This window comes from Felis catus, chromosome D1 (genome assembly GCF_018350175.1).
Source record: "Felis catus isolate Fca126 chromosome D1, F.catus_Fca126_mat1.0, whole genome shotgun sequence".
NCBI lineage: Eukaryota > Metazoa > Chordata > Mammalia > Carnivora > Felidae > Felis > Felis catus.
Window position 1 is genome coordinate 22,603,602 of NC_058377.1, and position 17,420 is coordinate 22,621,021.

The 17,420-nt window shown below is 47.6% G+C and overlaps 1 protein-coding gene and 1 long non-coding RNA gene across 6 annotated transcripts; one reads left to right on the plus strand and one right to left on the minus strand.

Moving 5' to 3' along the window:
* Positions 1-111: 111 nt before the first annotated feature.
* LOC109491868 (protein PIP-1-like) lies at positions 112-9,292 on the plus strand. Of its 5 annotated transcripts, XR_006586084.1 has the most exons (4): positions 119-1,806; positions 3,981-4,257; positions 5,175-5,288; positions 5,851-6,627. XR_006586084.1 is itself a non-coding variant. In XM_023239277.2 (3 exons), the coding sequence occupies exons 1-3, from the start codon at positions 1,614-1,616 to the stop codon at positions 8,711-8,713; spliced, it is 396 nt and encodes a 131-aa protein (XP_023095045.2). In that variant the 5' UTR covers positions 112-1,613; the 3' UTR covers positions 8,714-9,292. The 5 variants fall into 5 exon arrangements, 4 of the variants coding, with proteins under 4 accessions (XP_023095045.2, XP_023095044.2, XP_044894437.1 ...); XM_023239277.2 differs by lacking the exons at positions 3,981-4,257; positions 5,851-6,627 and adding an exon at positions 8,625-9,292 and having other exon boundaries at positions 112-1,806; XM_023239276.2 differs by lacking the exon at positions 3,981-4,257 and having other exon boundaries at positions 124-1,806.
* LOC109491869 lies at positions 9,278-17,099 on the minus strand. Its single transcript, XR_002145432.3, has 3 exons — positions 16,552-17,099; positions 13,299-13,469; positions 9,278-9,670 (listed from the first exon to the last, which is right to left on the minus strand). It is a non-coding gene; the product is annotated as an uncharacterized LOC109491869 (long non-coding RNA).
* Positions 17,100-17,420: the final 321 nt, after the last annotated feature.

A 17,420-nucleotide genomic window follows, 5' to 3' on the forward strand; every position in this document is an offset into this window, starting at 1 on the left:
AATCTCAGAGACCACCCGTGTTGCCTCACAATGGGTTTGAGCTTTGAGGTTCTCCTGTAGGCTGCTCAAGCAGGAAGTCCCTCTAACAACCCACGGCAAATTGTGCCAATGAAGACTAATTTGCCATGTGTCAGGTGGTGTCTTGGGGCTCAATCTCTCTGCCCTATCTTTTTTTTAAAAACATCTTATTACCAAAATAACATACTCTCTTTGAAATAAAATTTAGAAGTTATTTACTCTCTTTCAAAAGTGTTCTTGACAATGAATTGTGATTGGCTGATTATTATCTATTTGGCTCTTTAGATCAGCCTTTTTCGGCCCTGTAGGCTGACCTCTATTGATTCGATCACCTGAATGCTAGCTGGGTTTGGCTGCAGACTAAATTTAGCCTTTGGAAGATTGGAGGGGGAAATACACACACACACACACACACACACACACACACACACACACACAGATTGAGATTGAAATATTTCTTCTTTTCCTGCCACAGTTTTGACACTGGTTGGATCTTGACATGGCAAAGCTTCTACAGCTCCTGCTCTTCACCAGGCAGTGGTAACATGTTGGTTTTGGCAAATACATGATATGGGCACAAATAGAGATTGACAAGGGATCGTTGAGAGCTGTGCCTTGAGCTGTAATTTCTGTCAAGGGGGTAGAAGATGGATGCAGTGAGGCCTCCACCTGGTATATTGGGGATTGGGTGGCAGAGATCCCCTGGCCCTCACCTCCTACTTCTTCCCTACCTTCCTCCCTTGTAGCACTTTGTTACATGTACTACTGGATGCTGGACCCAGAATAGATGTATTTGTCACTCATAATTATGTGTTTAATATATGTCTCCTCCATTTGACTCTAAACTCCTTGAAAGCAGGGTCCTTGTCTGTCTTGATCACTGTAGTATCCCCACTACCTAGCAGCAGGTTTGCCACAGAATACATACTTAATAAATGCTTCCTGAATGAAGGAATGGATGAATTGTCTTTCTAGATAAGCTCTTCCTCCCTCTTCATCCTACGTCCATCCCAAGCCCTACCCATGGCCAACTTCTAGCTCTTCTCTGAATATGCAATGCTCTCTGCCTTTTCCTAGTGCTCCTCCCCACTTTTCCTGAAATTGTACTTCTCCATCCCGTCTTCCTGATGAGAATTCTTACTCTTTACACACTCCCTAAGAAGCCTTATCATGTCCACCACCACCTACAAATTGAGGGCTCCTCATATCTGCAAGCTGGCCCACAGAGCCTTCCCTCCTTAGTTCAGATCCAGATTTCCAACTACCAGCTGGACGTTTCTATCCAAGTATTCCCACAACATCTCAAACTCAACATTCATAATACTGAATTCATCATTTGTACCCCAATTCCGTTCCTGGGACCTTTGGTTCAGTAACGGGCTCCTCCTTCTCCCACTCCTCGCACAACACATCAATTTTACCTCTAACCACTTCTTCAGTTTGTCAGCCCTTCTCTACTCCCACTGACACAACCCAAGTTCAGGCTCATCCCTCCCCTGCACCACTGAAACAGCTTCTTCTCGGTCTGTTGTCCTCATCAGAATTTTCCTTTGTTCTGTCGCCATAACTGACTTCTAAAACTAAAATCCTGAGCAATGAAGTTCTTCCTAGCCTGCTGCAGAAACTCCAAACAAAGATGTCCAAGATCAGGCTTCTCCAGCTTCGGTTTCCACAGCCTTACAGCCCTGCCAGTCGCACAGCACACAAACAGATGGTTAGACTCAGTCCTTTTGAGACCACGCATTCTTGAATACGGCACGAACCTGAGAAGGAGAGGCCTGTTCAAAGGTGGGGACATCCTCTGTTTGGCTGTCTGTATAGATTTGTTCCTTCTGTGATATATCAACTCAAGTCAGGGATGGGCTGTGTGATATTATCACTGGGAATTGTGTGAGTAAAGGGATACAGCAATTTCTACCTTTCACTTTACCAGCTTCTTTGCATGATAGTGACTTAACCCGTGGTGTGCTGGGAGCTGGCTTGAACTGGCGGATGAGAGCTGATGGTGAAAGTTCAGGAATTTTACAAGCTACTTGTCGAACACAGCTATTATTTTTTTCAATGTTTATTTACTTATTTAGAGGGAAGAGCACACACAAGTGAGCACAAGCAGGGTAGGGGCAGTAAGGGAGGGAGAGAGGGAGAATCCCAAGCAGGCTCCGCACTGTCAGTGTAGAGCCTGATGCAGGGCTCGCTCTCATAATCCATGAGATCATGACCTGAACTGAAACCGGGAGTCAGACGCTCAACTGACTGACCCACCCAAGCACCCTAAACACAGATATTATTAAAGTTAACATATAAACTGACAAATCATATTAGAAACAGAGGTAAAAAATACTAAAAACCTCATCAATTCTTTATTATTTTACATTTTACTATTATCTGTGCTTATAATGTTATTTAGTACCCTTGTTTGCTGGAAATACTATATAATGGTGGGCACGTGTCTTCTCAACGTCTGATTCAGCGATGTCAGGATGGCAGCTGGTAATTGCCATTTGCACCATGGAAATCTATAAATGCTACAAATCGGGACCTTTTTCACTAGCCTCACCCCACGAGCACCCCAGCACACCAGGAGGCTGAATCCATGTACTGTAACCTGGGGAAGGTGGCCACCTTTTCAGGACATTGAAACTTTTCAGAACTTTTCAAGACATTGAAACCTTGCAAATTCCTTCAGCATAGGAACTCATATCTAACAGGACAACTGATAAGTATTTTTAAAACTAAAAGCCAGGAATTCTGTGGTTGAAGCCAGCTAAGGAATGATAGTTTGTGCTAATGGTTGCATCCAATGGATGCAGTCTTTTGTCCCCACTGGTTATTGATAAAGGTTATTAGTAGCCATTGTACAAGGGCCTGCTCTTCCCAGCCTGGGAATTCTGCCACCTATGTGACAAACTTAGGTCTCGCCCTGGAATGTTTCCTGAGGCTAGGACCCTGATGCCCAGGACTCCGCCTTCACTGTATGCATCCACAGCTATTCTTCTGATTCCTTGGGAACCAGGCCACCTAATTTTTTTTTTTTAATTTTTTTAATGTTTATTTTTGAGAGAGAGAGAGAGAAGGTGAGGGGCAGAGAGAGGGAGACACAGAATCCGAAGCAGGCTCCAGGCTCTGGGCTGTCAGCACAGAACCCGACACTAGGCTCGAACCCATGCGCCGTGGTGAGATCATGAGCTGAACCAAAGTTGGACCATTAACTGTTAACCAACTGAGCCACCCAGGCACCCTGTGGCCACCTTCTTTTCAAATGTTTATTTACTTTTGTGATAGAGGGAGTACAAGCCAGGAGGGACATTCCTTGACAGTGTTCAGAAGGGGGTAGACTGCTTTCTGATACCACCATGAGCTGTGATGACTTTGTCAAGCTTTATGTAGTTTGTATTAAGAAAGCAAAACTTTTTTTTTTTCCAGATCAGTGTTATTCTTCTTATTTTTTAAGTTTGTTTATTTTGAGAGAGAGAAAGCATGAGCAGGGGAAGGGCAGAGAGAATCCCCCAAGATTGCACCTCGCTCTCAGTCCCCACCGGGGCTTGAACTCCCGAATTGGGAGATCACGACCAAGCCCACGAGTTGGAAGCTTGATCCACTCAAGTAAGCCAGGCGCACCCCCGCATCGGTGTTTTAAAATTACACTCAGACGGGCACCTGGGTGGCTCAGTCGGTTAAGCGTCCGACTTCCGCTCAGGTCATGAGGCCATGATCTCGCAGTTTGTGAGTTCGAGCCCTTCGAGGCTGTGCTGACAGCCTCTGTGTCTCCCTCTCTCTCTGCCCCTCCCTTGCTCACGCTCTGTCTCTCACTGTCTCAAAAATAAATAAATAAATAAATAAATAAATAAATAAATAAATAAATAAATAACATTAAAATTACATTCAGCAGCGTATGAACGAACAAAAATCTCTAGTCTGGCATGCAGCCTGCCTGGAAGATTACCCCAAATCTGCTTTTTCAGGTTTAGTGATTTATTTAGCACCAGTGCAGGCACGTATTCATCTCCGTGAAATCAGGAGATTCCCGAGCCTGCGCTCACACCGCATTCAGGGAAGTGGTCTCGAGTCCGGAAAATCCTGGCGTCACGTGCCCCACCCCTCCAGGTTCCTCAGCTCACCTGAATCTCAAGAATTCTTGGGCTGAGCAAGGCGGACACGATTCTCCCGTTAAAAGCTAGGGGGGCATGTGACCAAAAGAAGCCATGAAAGGACGTGGCTCCCCCAGCGTGGCCAGTGGAGGTGAGCGGAGACCCGGAGGCGGGCGGGGAGGCTGGGGCTCCCACCAGGCGCTCTGTTCACTCCAGGGTCTGTGGAAGCCCAGCCCTCAGCTCCCATTGGTGGCCGCTCCCCGCCAGGGGGTGGGATAAAGCCAGATACTCAGGGGCTGACGCCAGTGGCTCTGTCCCTCTTTCTGTGGCCTGGTCCGAGATGGGTGCGCGCCTCCTGCTGCTGGGCCTCTCCTTGTTGCTGGGCTTCCTGCAAGGTGAGCCAGTGCAGGGCCTCTGGAAGGACCTTGGGCACTGGGGCTGGGTGCTCTGTGCGTTGGTGGGTCAGGGGGAGGTGAGGAGCAAGGCACCAGGGCCTAACCTTAACCTCAGAGGCGATCGTGGTCCTTACCTCCTCGCCGCACTGTTTTTCCTCCGTCTCTGCCTCCCCTCTCCGATGCTTCCTCCACTTTTGTCACTGCTTTTTCCTTTCTCGTTTCTCCCCTCTTGCCACTTTTACTTCACCTCCTTCCCACCTCAGTTCTCATCCGATACTCCCCAGTTCCTCAAGCTTTCTTGCCAAGAGCCCTACATTTGCGTAAAAGGGAGCAAAGAAGGTTCTTTGTGGGTGGCGAAGGCAGTGGGGGCCGTCCAGAAGGATTGGGAAGATCGGTGACGGGCCATGTGAGGGGGGTTGGCGGAGCTGCGGTGTAGGACTTGACCTTCAGCACAGTCTGTCCCTGGGAGTAGAGGGGCATCCTGTCGTACTGGCCCGCTTGCCTCCTCCCAGGGGTGTGCCAAGCACCCAGAAATCCCCTGCTCTCAGCCACCTCTTCAGGCCCCGGGAACCAGCCCCCTCCAGGCTGCGTGTGGCCCAGAAAGTATGCTCCCTGCTGATCTGCCAGGAGGCAGTGGTGGCCGAGGCTCATCATGCGGGTTTTGACTTTCCAGCTCTACCATGTCTCCAGTGTCCACGAGTCAACGCCAGTGGGGTTTGCGAGACTGGGGAAAGTGTCTGCGAGACTCAAGGCAGCCAGCGGTGCTTCCTGAGGAAGGTCTACGAAGGTAGGTGGGTCCTGAGAAGTCACCTGGGTGACCCTTGCCTGATCCTGTGGGAGGTGGCTCTCAGGAGCCCTGAGGGCAAAAGCAGAGAGTTTGGGAAGGAAGTTTTTCTTAAAAAGTTGGAAGGGGATTTCCTGGACCTGGTGCTGGACTGCCACTAGCCCTTGACTGGACCAGCAGACCTGTTAGGAGAAAAAGTGCTTGTTGAGGGGTCCCTGGGTCCTTGGGCCGTCCCCATGCTACTCAGGGGTGGGAGGGACTGGCTAAGAAAATTCCAGGGGAGCTTGTGTGTGGTAGTGCTTTTGGGAACTGGTGGCCTTAGTTCAGGCAAGGTAAGGGGTTGGAGCAAGATGGCCCACGAGGGGCTCACCTCTGTCTTTGCAGGGTGGCCAATGTCCCTTATTACCTGGCAGCCCGACTCCTTAGGACTATGTGCTGTTTCTCCTTATTCTCTGAATTCCTCATTCTTTCAACAAATGTTTATTGCTTTACCTCTTAAGTGGCAAACACTTTTGAACTTGGAAGTCACAAATCCGAGGTCCTCTTCTCTTGTCTTCCTCTCCAGATGACAGGCTCCTGTATGGATACCAGGGCTGTGGGGACCTGTGCCTCTCCATGTCTTTCTTCAGACAAAGTGTTCAAGTGGATTTTGTATGCTGCAATGACACCCCTTTCTGTAACAGATTTTAGAGACTTGGCCCTTTAGCCCTTTTCTCCCATTTAGCCCTTTTCTGTACTCCTGCAGCCTCAAAGGACGGGGCCATCCTTCCCCAGCACTGTTCAAGCCCCGAAGCCTGCTCCTACTAAGCTACGGGTGGTGACGTTTCCACAGCTTCACCCACCAGACCGATGCTTCCTGTTTCCCATCGCCCCTGCTGCTCTTTTTCTCGGATTCCTGTCTCCCCCCCCCCTTTCTCTCTCTGTACCCACATCCCTCCTCGCTTCCCCTGTCATTGGCTGGCATATAACAAGCTCTCCCTCCTCCCCCTTTTCCTTCCTCTGACAAATACTTTCTGACGGCTAAGCCCGGGAGTTCGATGCTGATTAGAGAGCAGTGAATAAAACAGACCTGATCTCTGTCCTCAATCAATGTGCCTTCATTTTAGTGGCTCCTTTTCTGCCAGGTGACCCGGGTCACAATAGCTCCAGTATCTTGCCTCGTTCTTACTCACAGGACTTAAGGCTGGAAGGGACTCCTTCACCAGCCCCTCTGTCACACACACACACACACACACACACACACACACACACACACACTCTTTTTCTCTGTCTCCCTCAGTCTTCCCCCCTTTCCACTGTGTAGCTTTTTCTGAATAAATCTTGCATCGTGGTGTTGCTTAGATTTTTGTGTTTAAATTAAATGAGTAAATATTCAATTTAGGAAAAATATAAAATAGTGATCAGAATAGACAACCCCACCCTACCATGCAGAGACATACCTTGTTTTAGGGCTTATGGTATACCTCCTTAAGTTATCACATTTGCTTGAAATAAAGTGCCTTTTTTTCCTGCTGTCTTCAAGATTTGCTCTCTATCTTTGGTTTTAAGCAGTTTGATGTTTGTGGTGATGTTGTTTTCAGTGTTCATCTGTTACAGATTCTTTCAGCTTCTTTGGGTCTGTGTTTTGCTGCTTTTCATTATTTTTCGGAAATGGTGCCTATTATGTTTTTAAGTATATATTCCACCTCATTTTCTGTTTCTTCTCTGTCTGGGGAACTAATTGAGTACGTTAGAATGTTTGGTATTATCCTGCAGCTCTTGGATGCTGTGTGCTGGTTTATTATTGTTATTATTTATTACTTTATTATATCTCCTCATGTTTCAGTCTAATTTCTATTGCCCAATCTTCAGTTCACTGATTTTTTCCTCCACTGTATTGAGTCTACTGATGAGCCCATGACAGAAATTCTTTACCTCTGATATTGTGTTATTTTATTTCTAGCATCTCCGTTTGACTCTTTCCTAGAGATTCCGTTTCTTCTTTCAAATCCTTCATCTGTTCATGCATCCTAACTTTTCTGTTCAATCTTTTTAACATATTATAGTTAATGTCCCTGATTAATAGTTCCAACAACAGGCCATTGCACAGTTCAGTTATGATAGTTACTTTATCTCTTAACAATGGGTTGGGTTTGTTTTTTTTTTTTTTTTGCTTTTTTGTGTTTGTAATTTTTATTTTATTTATTTTTTTAATGTATTTATTTTTGAGAGAGACAGAGACAGAGACAGAGACAGAGTGTGAGCAGGGGAGGGGCAGAGAGAGAGAGGGAGACACAGAATCCAAAGCAGGCTCCAGGCTCTAAGCTGTCAGCACAGAGCCTGATGCTGGTTTTGAACCCACAAACTGCGAGATCATGACCTGAGCCGAAGTCGGACGCTTAACTGACTGACCCACCCAGGCACCCCTGTGTTTGTAATTTTTAAATCAAATGTTTGGCACTGGGGGTAGACTCGTAGAGCATGAGGTAACTATTACACCTAGAAATGGACATGCTTATTTTTATAATTTTTTTAACTTTATTTATTTTGAGAGAGAGTATGAGTGGGGGAGGAACAGAGAGAGAGAGAGACAATCCCAAGTAGGCTCCGTGCAGAGCCTAACATGGGGCTCGGTCTCACGAATCATGAGATCATGACCTGAGCCAAAATCAAGTCAGAGGCTTAACCAACTGAGCCACCCAGGCGCCCTGGTTCTTCTTTTTTTTTTTTTTTTTAATTTTTTTTTCAACGTTTTATTTATTTTTTGGGGGACAGAGAGAGACAGAGCATGAACGGGGGAGGGGCAGAGAGAGAGGGAGACACAGAATCCGAAACAGGCTCCAGGCTCTGAGCCATCAGCCCAGAGCCCGACGCGGGGCTCGAACTCACGGACCGCGAGATCGTGACCTGGCTGAAGTCGGACGCTCAACCGACTGCACCACCCAGGCGCCCCTGGTTCTTCTTTTTGAGTGAGACTGTCATTGTGAGGGGCTGAGGCAATCTAGTCGGACATTGTGACAGGTTACATTTTATTGTTGCTATTGTTACTTTCCATGTGCCCCAGGCTTCAAACTCCTCCAGTGATGGAATGTTGTTTTCTTGTGTCAGGGAGGGTGTCTCTTTCTGTTCATGCCCTCTGCCCAGCTACTAGACATCCCTGTATTCCTGCACAACCAGGTCTCTCTCCAAGCTTATACTCTAATGTGGCGGAGGAAAACCAATTTTCCCTCTACCTATCTGGATTCTTGGCTAAGACTGCCCTGTAAGACAAGATTAAAGAAAAACAGAATTTAATAGCATGCTTGCCTCTTGTATACATGGGAGATTCCCAGGCAAACTGAGTGACTCTTCTCCAAACAGGCTCAAGCCACCACCTTAAATACCATCCCCAGCGAAAGACAAAAGAAGACATTGCAGGGAGAGGGCGGCAGTTACCAGAAAAAGCATAATCAACAAGGGTAAGGTTGTTGTACAGATTTAAGTCGTTGCCTTGTCCACTGTAAGACTTTCCAGAGATTTTAGTCATCTTCTTCCTGGTACACAGAGGGAGACCCCCTTACAAATGGAAATTTCCCTTATGAATGTACGTACTCAATTTTCAGAGCTTTTCCTATGTCTGCTGTGTCTTAAAAATGACCAGCTTAAAACAACCCTTATTCCAAAGACACTTATTTTAGGGAGCCATATTCTGCTCCCCTTCACTCCTCTCTCAGCATGATAATGTTGCTGCTTATCATTTGGTGCTGAATTTGTGGTTATGAGTCTCTGTTTTCCTGGTTCAACTGCCATCTGAGCCTGTCTCAGAATGCCTGGGCCACTTTCAGTATGCCTGCCCCTCCTTTCTGTGGATTTCTGCCTCGTTCTAGGGCTAGTCTTAGGAGATAGTTTTTGGCCTTCTCAAAGCAGCAAAGATTTAAGAAAAAAAATTTTGAATGTTTATTTTTGAGAGAAAGAGAGAGAGACAGAGTGTGAGTAGGGGAGGGGCAGAGAGCGAGGGAGACACAGAAGCTGAAACAGGCTCCAGGCTCTGAGCTGCCAGCACAGAGCCCGACGCGACGCGGGGCTCCAACTCATGAAACTCGAGATCGTGACCCGAGCGGAAGTCGGATGCTCCACCGACCGAGCCACCCGGACACCTCAGAAGTACAGATTTGTAAAAAATTGTTGTTTTACTTATCCTTGTCCCAGCCACAATAGGACTTTGTGTCCTATGGTCAGGATTTTCTGCCCTTCTCCCAGAAATGTAAAGCATTTGCTTTAGAGGAAAAAAGGTCAAAGAAAGTAAGGGGGGCTGTGTGTCTTTTTTCAGCAGCTGCCGATCAGGTCTTGCGAGTCTGCGAGGCCTTGGGGTGGAGGGTGGGTCCGCCTTGCTTCTGATCTTTCTCATTAGCTCTGGGTAGAGATCTCTGGAATACAGGTTGTAAGCAAGGACAAAATACTATTAGGTCTGAGGCCCTCATTTCTTTCCTACTGACACTTGAGTCCTCACTTGGTTTTTAATGCTTGTTAAAAGCTTAGCTAGTCAATTCTTATGCCTTTTCTTTTCTTTCTTTCTTTCTTTCTTTCTTTCTTTCTTTCTTTCTTTCTTTCTTTCTTAGAGAGAGAGAGAGAGAGAGAGAGAGAGAGAGAGAGAGAGAGATCATGGGCTGGGAAGGGGCAGAGGGAGAGGGAGAGAAAATCTTAAGCAGGCTCCCTGCCCAGTGCAGAACTCGATCTCTGACTGTGAGATCATGACCTGAGCTGAAATCTAGAGTTGGATGCCCAACTGACTGAGCCATCCAGGTGCCCTGCTTTTGTGTTTTACTCGGCTTTTATGGAGGCTACTTCTTTCCTCTGTGCTCTGCCACAGGTAAGCCAGTTTGTGTGTCTACTCACAGCTACCACGACTACCCATTTAATCAGTCTGTTCTTAAAATTGGCCCTTAAAAAATGTGGGGTTTTTTTGAGGCTTTTTTAGGGTCCCCATTCTGGGCCCTTTCTTGTCTCTATAAGCAAATTGACAGAGAAGAACTATTTTACTCAAATCGTTCTTCTAGACTGCTTATATGATTTTTGGAGAACTCGGGCTCTGAGGCCAAAGTCAGCTCAGTCCTGAGAGATTCATTTCTTTGAAGTCTCACCCTGACTCTGTCTACAAAGGATCCAGTCCAGAGGACTCTCCCAGTTCATAATGTTTGCCTCCCTGGATTATGAGGGATTGAGAGCTGAACCTCTGGACATCAGAGCCTACTGCCTATGCAGTGGTTCTTTCGAGAAAGAAAATAAACATTAACTACTGTCATAACACAAACTACAAAAGTTAAACCATGACAAAAATCTCACTGTGGGGATACAGGGAAAGACTGCCATAGTTTCCCGCTGGGTGAGTCAGGCCTGCAAACACAAGGTGGAAACCATACTCCCCTAGCATTTGTTATCTTGATGGTATGGAAGCCAAAAGCCAGTTGCCCCAAGATGTACCACTCTGGCATGCAGATTATTTTGAGCTGAAACAATCAAGGCCCAAAATACTCAGGAAGAAATTTTGACTTTCCTTCTAAATGCCTAAAAAGAATTTAGATAGCATACTTGTTCCAAGAAGAAAACTATCACCATAGATAACTACATTATAATATGAACTAGGAATAGTAGACAGGGAGGAATTTAGCAAAGTCTGTTTGCTAAAATTCCTCTCTACCTCCCATTGTTTCTGTATGGCCCAGCAATAAATTTGCTAATAAATTTGCTAATAAATTTGCTAATAAATTTGCTAATAAATTTGCTAATAAATTTGCTAATAAAACATTCACTCTTTCTCAACTTCCTGTGAATTGTTTCCTTTCCTTTTGAAGTCCCAGACCCCTACTCCCTTCTCCTCAGTTCAGGATAACATAAATATGTCATTGTGCCTAACTATCCTTGAAATCTCATGTCTATGTGAACTCCCCATATGTACGTGAGTAAATTTGATTTTTTTCCTCTGTTAATCTGTCTCATGTCAACTTAATTTGTAGACCACCTATAAGAATCTTGAAGGGCATAGGAACATTTTTCCCCCCGCAACAGTGCATTTGGGGGAAGAGGCTCTGCAATGTGAAATATTTATGATTAGCAGAATGGGTGAGAAGTTCTGAAATAATGAGGAGACCAGCTAGCTACATGGCCGACGTATGTCGCTGACAGGAAGTGCAGGTGGCTGACGTGGGGACAGCTGCACAGGGTAGGTTCTCTCCCCAGGCTCACAGGGTCAGGATAACCTGAGATTACAAGTGAAGCTGGTAGACAGCAGGCTTTTCATCCGGGTCCCACACACACATCAGCATCTCCCGAAGACCAGCCAGCAGTGCTCCCGGGAGCTCCCGCCAAGCCTGGGTCTCTGCCCCGTCAGGGGCTCTGCCCGGCCCCTCTCCTCTCACTGGAGCATAGAGACAAGCCAGCGGTTCTGCCAGCGAGCAGAATCCTATAGCCTGTTTTCCTTTTGTAGAACATTCAACTCTAGGACAAAAACTATTTTGTGCCAGGATACTTAGCTGGCCTGTGAAACTCTTTTTGTCTTTCCTCTCTCCCCTTCTCACATAGCTTCCACTTTCTTCTAAGAAGTTTCCAGTCCATTTTATGCCTGCCCTCAGGGAGGATTTTGGGGAAACACAAACCGAAGTACTTTGAGAACACACTTCTCCGCTGGCTTCTCTGGAAGCCTGAAGCCCTTGGCAGGATTGCCCAGATGGAGGGGAGAGGTTGGATGCCTGGGGGTCTTTAGGAGAATGGGGTCACTTCTCTCACCTTGTTTCTGGCAGCGCCTGCAGGAGCGGGTGACCTCACAGGGGTATGGCTGGTGGTAACTCAGAAGGTGGCCCCTCATCCCCATGGATTTCAGATTCGCCAGGAACCAGTGAGGTCCCAGCATGAAACCAAAACGGACCAGGAGCATCAGCATGGGCAAATATTTCCCCTGTAAGTTCTGGCAAAAATTCATGAACTTCCAATGATGTGTCTCTTTAGACATTCTTCCCGGAGGAAATGAGAGGTGGGGTGAAGCCCCAAAATAACGGAGATGGAATTATTTACCACCCAGGCAGTTGGGTGGGTGTCAGATTAGAGATGACTTTAAGAGAATGAGAGATGAAGTTTCTCTTGGACACGAGGTTGTACTAACAACACATCCGTACTTACTATGCCTATACTTCTTGCCCTAGTAGACTTTCAGAGAGTCCTCAAAAATCACATGTAAGTAAATTTATTTTCAATTCAGGTGAGTCTGAGCCCCCTCCTAGTTTCTTAGGTCTTATCATACCTCCCTTGAATGTTGGACAACTAAGGCCCTCACACAGTGCCATCCTATCCCTGGTCCTATATTTTCTTGTAAACAAGGCTGTGTGACTGGTGTGTGGGAAGGATGGGGACAGGGTAGGAACCTTCTCAGAACTTCCTGCACAACTCAGATTTTATGCCTAAGGAATTAAGGAGGTGTGATCACTCCGATGCCTCAGATCCTAGGGGCAGCCGGTGTAGCACAGGTCTCCTGGTCACAGCCTGGGTGCTTGTCCTGCCTCCCTTACACTCAGAGATGTGCCAAGACTAGACTCACTTGTAGTGCAGGCTACTGGGGGGATGGTCTTCTTCCCACACAGTCTATCAAAGGAAATACCATCCAAGCCCACTGCTGCCAGAAGCCCCCACTGCTCTCTGGGATGTTGAGGCAACTGGAGCCCAGAGAAGGAGGGGCCAACAAGAAAGTGCCTATGGCTCTGAGTGTTTCCTAAGGAAGGAACAGTAATGTTCCAAGTAGCCAGTGATGTCGGTCCTAGTGTGCACCTGCTTGTAGAGGCAGCAGGATGCCCAGCTTCTGTGTATCCCCTCATGTTCCCTGTTCCTCCCAGATGCGGACAGGCTAGAAAGCAAGGGTTAGGGTGATGGTCCTTGTGGTCTTGGTCTCTGTGTTCCTAGTCCTGCTACCTGGAACTCACGTTGATCTGGGAGAAGCCCGAACATAAATGTTCTTTCCCTGATCCTGAGGGAGACCGCAAAGACTGAGAAGGGCAGAGAGTGTTGTACCTTGTGGCAAAGATACCTTTGCCGACCAGAGGACCCAGGTGTGGGCCTCGTGGCTGCAGTTGTCCACGAAGGGAAGGTGGTCTTGGGGCAATGGGAGCAGGGTCCACGTTTTCAGTGGCAGAGGTTGGGAGATCCAAACTGAGAAAGAGACGAGGCCAGTGGTGTCTAAGGCTGTAGAGAAATCACAGAAGAGTTGGGCCCTGCTGATGAAGTTGGTAGAACAGCCAAGAAGGGGACAACCCTTCCCTTGTCCTTAAGGGGTCAGGAGTCAGCAGAAAGTGGAAAGGAGAAAATTCCACCAATGCTACAGAAAAGTAACACAATGGCTTCATGTGCTCTGGGAGACTCCTCCTCACAGGGCCTCCTGAGGCCAGAGGGGTGGAGAGTCCCGGGGACAAAGAGCAGGAAGGGGACATGAATTTCCCCTTGGCTGAATCTGCCACTGCTGTGTCAGGGGGGACCTAGGGAGACTTCTGGGGAAGTCTCCACACCAGCCACGATCGGGGTGTTGGCTCAGGCTGCGGTGTGTGTGTATGTGGGGGGGGTGGGGGAGGCCAAACCCCAGGTGTGTCTGAGGGATTCGCCACTTGGGGCGCTTCCAATGTTTATGTGACAAATGAGCCGCACCCGGGACAAGAGCATTTTTGATAGGATCTGAAACTGTGGCCGGACAGAGCCCGTCAGGGCGCATATTCTCAGAGGCTGCGCTGCCCTGAGCTTCACGTGGCCACAGAGGGCAGGGCGTTCAGGACACTGGGTGCCCACATTGTCGACCTGTCTCTCCCTAAGTCCCTAGGAGCATTTGCGACTGGCTGTTCCCTCCTTCTTGAAAACCCCTTCTGAGTATTGTACCCTCCCCTCTCCTCTCCTACCTATCTGTGCCTTTCAATCTCCCAAAGCAGAGAAAAATGACAAGGACAACAAATGTATGAGGAATTCTTAGAGATGTGCAAGGTCAACCCAGAGTGCATACCAACCCACAGCATTCCAGAAAAAAAAAAAAAAAAAAGATGAATAGGAAGAATTTAATAAGGAAATAAGAAATAACAAAAAATTTCCAAATAATCTGAAATGAGACATAAATCTTCAAATAGCAGGTGTCTAGCAAATGTCAAGGGCGGAAAACCCCACTGGACACATCATTGTGAAATTTAACAAGCATATTTTATTTTATTTTATTTTTTTAATATTTATTTAGTTTTGAGAGAAGGAGGGAGACGGAGGGTGAATGGGGGAGGGGCAGAGAGAGAGAGAGGAGACACAGAAGCTGAAGCAGACTCCAGGCTCTGAGCTGTCAGCACAGAGCCCAGTGAGAGGTTCGAACTCACGAACCATGAGAGCATGACCTGCCAAAGTCGGAAGCTTAACCAACTGAGCCACCCAGGTGCCTCGAAATTTAACAAGTATACAGAAAAGATACTACTCTTTACTAGAGAGAAGAGCAGATCAACTTCAAAAAAGTTTAACTGACATTTTTCTTGTTAGTAGAAGCACTGGATGCTGGAGACAATGGAATGATGCCTTACAATTCTCAAGGGGTCTCCCAGGTTTCAGATGACAGAGGAATATTCAATCTTCTCCAGCCATCACTTCCTTCCGTGACTCAGAGGTGGGGGGATTGGGTATAAAGAACGTGTCACAGTGCCCAGCAGTTGGTGTGTGTGAGTAGTTAGTAATAAATATTAGTACCCTCACTCACCCTGTGCTTTGAGAATCTGGGGTCAGCAGACACACTCCCTGACCACCTTCAGCCCTGCCAGACCCCTGTCCTGCCTATGAGCACAACCAGCACCTATGGCGTGCTGTCCAGGTCTCCAAAGCTTTTGTTCTCTTTATGTGTCTAGATGTATTAGCATGTCCCTCGAGGATAAGAATCTGCGCCCAAAAGATCTACCCAGACTCGGAAGGCTAAGGGCTCAATAGCACTTGGTTAGGGTTGTTGTAGCCATAGAAAGAACCATCCCTGGGCTCCCGGTGAGCCCCCTCCCCACCTGTACAAACCCCACCCAGCGGCTTGACAGCAACAGCATGAAGAAAAAAATAGGTAAATTGGACTTCATCAAAATTAAAGACTCTTTGCTTTCAAGGACACTCTCAAGAAGGTGTAAGCCAACGATGAGAGAAAATGTTTGCTAATTATACCTGAGAAGAACCTAGTATCCAGAGTGTGTATACATATACATATATATACTATAAACTATTTTCGTTACTTACTGTAATAAACACGTAAAGAATACTTACTTCTGAACAATAAAAAAAAAACCACTTCAAAATCAGGCAAAACATTTCTGAACGGGCGATTCTCCAGAGAAGACACATAAATGCATAAAAGCCCAAATAAAAGATGCTGAGCAACGTGAGTCATCGGGGATTCGAGTCAATAACACAAGGAGATGGCAAGTTTACACGTGCCACAGGGATTAAAATAAACAGATGGGCAATAACATATGTTGGTGAGAAGACAGAGAAATTGGAACCCTCGTTCATGGTTGGTGGGAACATAAAATGGAGCAGCCACAAGTTCAACAATGAATTACCACATGACCGCGCAATTCGGGTCCCAGGCACATACCTGAGAGAGCTGACAACAAGCCTGTGCAAACTCCCGCACACAGGTGTTGATGGCAGCACAATGCATAAAAGCCAAAGAGTAGGAAAAAACAAGATGGCTGTCAACCGAGGCATGACTAAGCAGAGTGTGCTTATCCCTACAGTGGATACTAATCGGCAGTGCGAGGAAATGAGGTCCTGATACACGCGACCACACGTACGAACCTTGGAAAGAGCTTGCTAAATGAAAGAGGCCAGATTCAAGGCGACAACATTGCCTGATGTCATTTACTGAAATGTCCAGAGGAGGCAGATCCATAGAAAAGGAAAGTGGATTAGTGGCGGCCAAGGCCTGGGTGTAGGTGGTTAAGGGCAGTGGCAGTTAATGGACACAGGATGTCTGGGGTGATGAAAATGTCCTGGGTTAGGTAGTGGCAGTGGATGCCCGGCTGAGAGAGCACACAGGAACCCATGGATCTGTACACAGTGAAAGAGTGAAGCATATGGTGCATTAATAATATCCCAATGAAAAAGGAAAGAAGGGAGGGCAGAAGGAACTAAGGAAAGAAGGAAAGGAGGAAAGAAAGACAGAGAAAGATGGGAGAAGCGGGGGAGAAAAGGAAGCCCAGGGTTGAAGTCCCATCAGAGGTAGGAGAGGAGGAGATCAGGCTGAGGGAAAGAAAGGGCATCATGAATGCAGGACCTGGACAGGCTCAGGAGGGGCTGTTGCCCTGTTTCCCGGCGAGTCAGGGGAGACCCTGTGCTGTCCGAACCAGGCGGTCCCGCTGTCTGTGCTCCTGACCGTCTTCAAAACCAGAGCCTCTGCCCCCAGCCCTCTTCCACCCGGAGAACAGTGATGTCACTGACACTGAGGAGCACGGGTCACAAGGCAGAGAGCAGCTTAATGGTTCACTTCCCTGCTGCAGAGACGGAGAAGACATCACCAGGTCGGAACAGGGATGCGTGCTGGTCAAGGTGCAGCACGTCCGCGCCCAGCAGGACTCCTCCCACCAGATCGTGACATAGGAGAGGGTTGTGTGTCTGCTTTGCCAGCAGACTAGTGCGTTCAAAACACCAACTCCCTGTCCCGAGTCACACTGCTTGTCAGAGACATCGCTTGTTACCTCCATTAACTCCTGGAGGGTGCCAACACGGGGCCCCCAGCACTGCCCTGCTTCCAGGTGGTTGGCAAACACCTGCACCTGCCCTACCAAGGTGATGTCACAGAGAGGACTGAGCCAGCTGGCCCCTTCCCTCCCCTTCCAGAAACATTCGCAAATTCAGAAACCGATACTGAATGGACTTCGGCACTAAACAGACCATGAACAATCATGTGACCAGTGTGCAGTGAAAATAAGATCCCTGCTGGCTCGGCACCGGGAGCCAGGTGGACCCGCGGCTTGCTCCCCACTTTCCCTTTCCCCGGGGAGGGCCCAGTTCTCACCGCCTCGGGCGCTCTCAAAGGATTGTAAGTTCCTTGCCCTTCACCTTATTACCCAGCAAGCACATGGAGCTCCCGGCCCCTTCTCAGGCCTGGCTCTCAATCTCCTGCTGAAAGATGCATGAGGGAAG

Coding starts and splice junctions, on each gene's coding strand:
- LOC109491868 (XM_023239276.2), top strand. CDS start 1,614: ATGAAGTTCTTCCTAGCCTGCTGCAGAAACTCCAAACAAAGATGTCCA. Junction 1,807..5,174: donor AAGGAGAGGCCTGTTCAAAG/GTGGGGACATCC, acceptor TTGACTTTCCAG/CTCTACCATGTCTCCAGTGT. Junction 5,289..5,850: donor CCTGAGGAAGGTCTACGAAG/GTAGGTGGGTCC, acceptor CTTCCTCTCCAG/ATGACAGGCTCCTGTATGGA.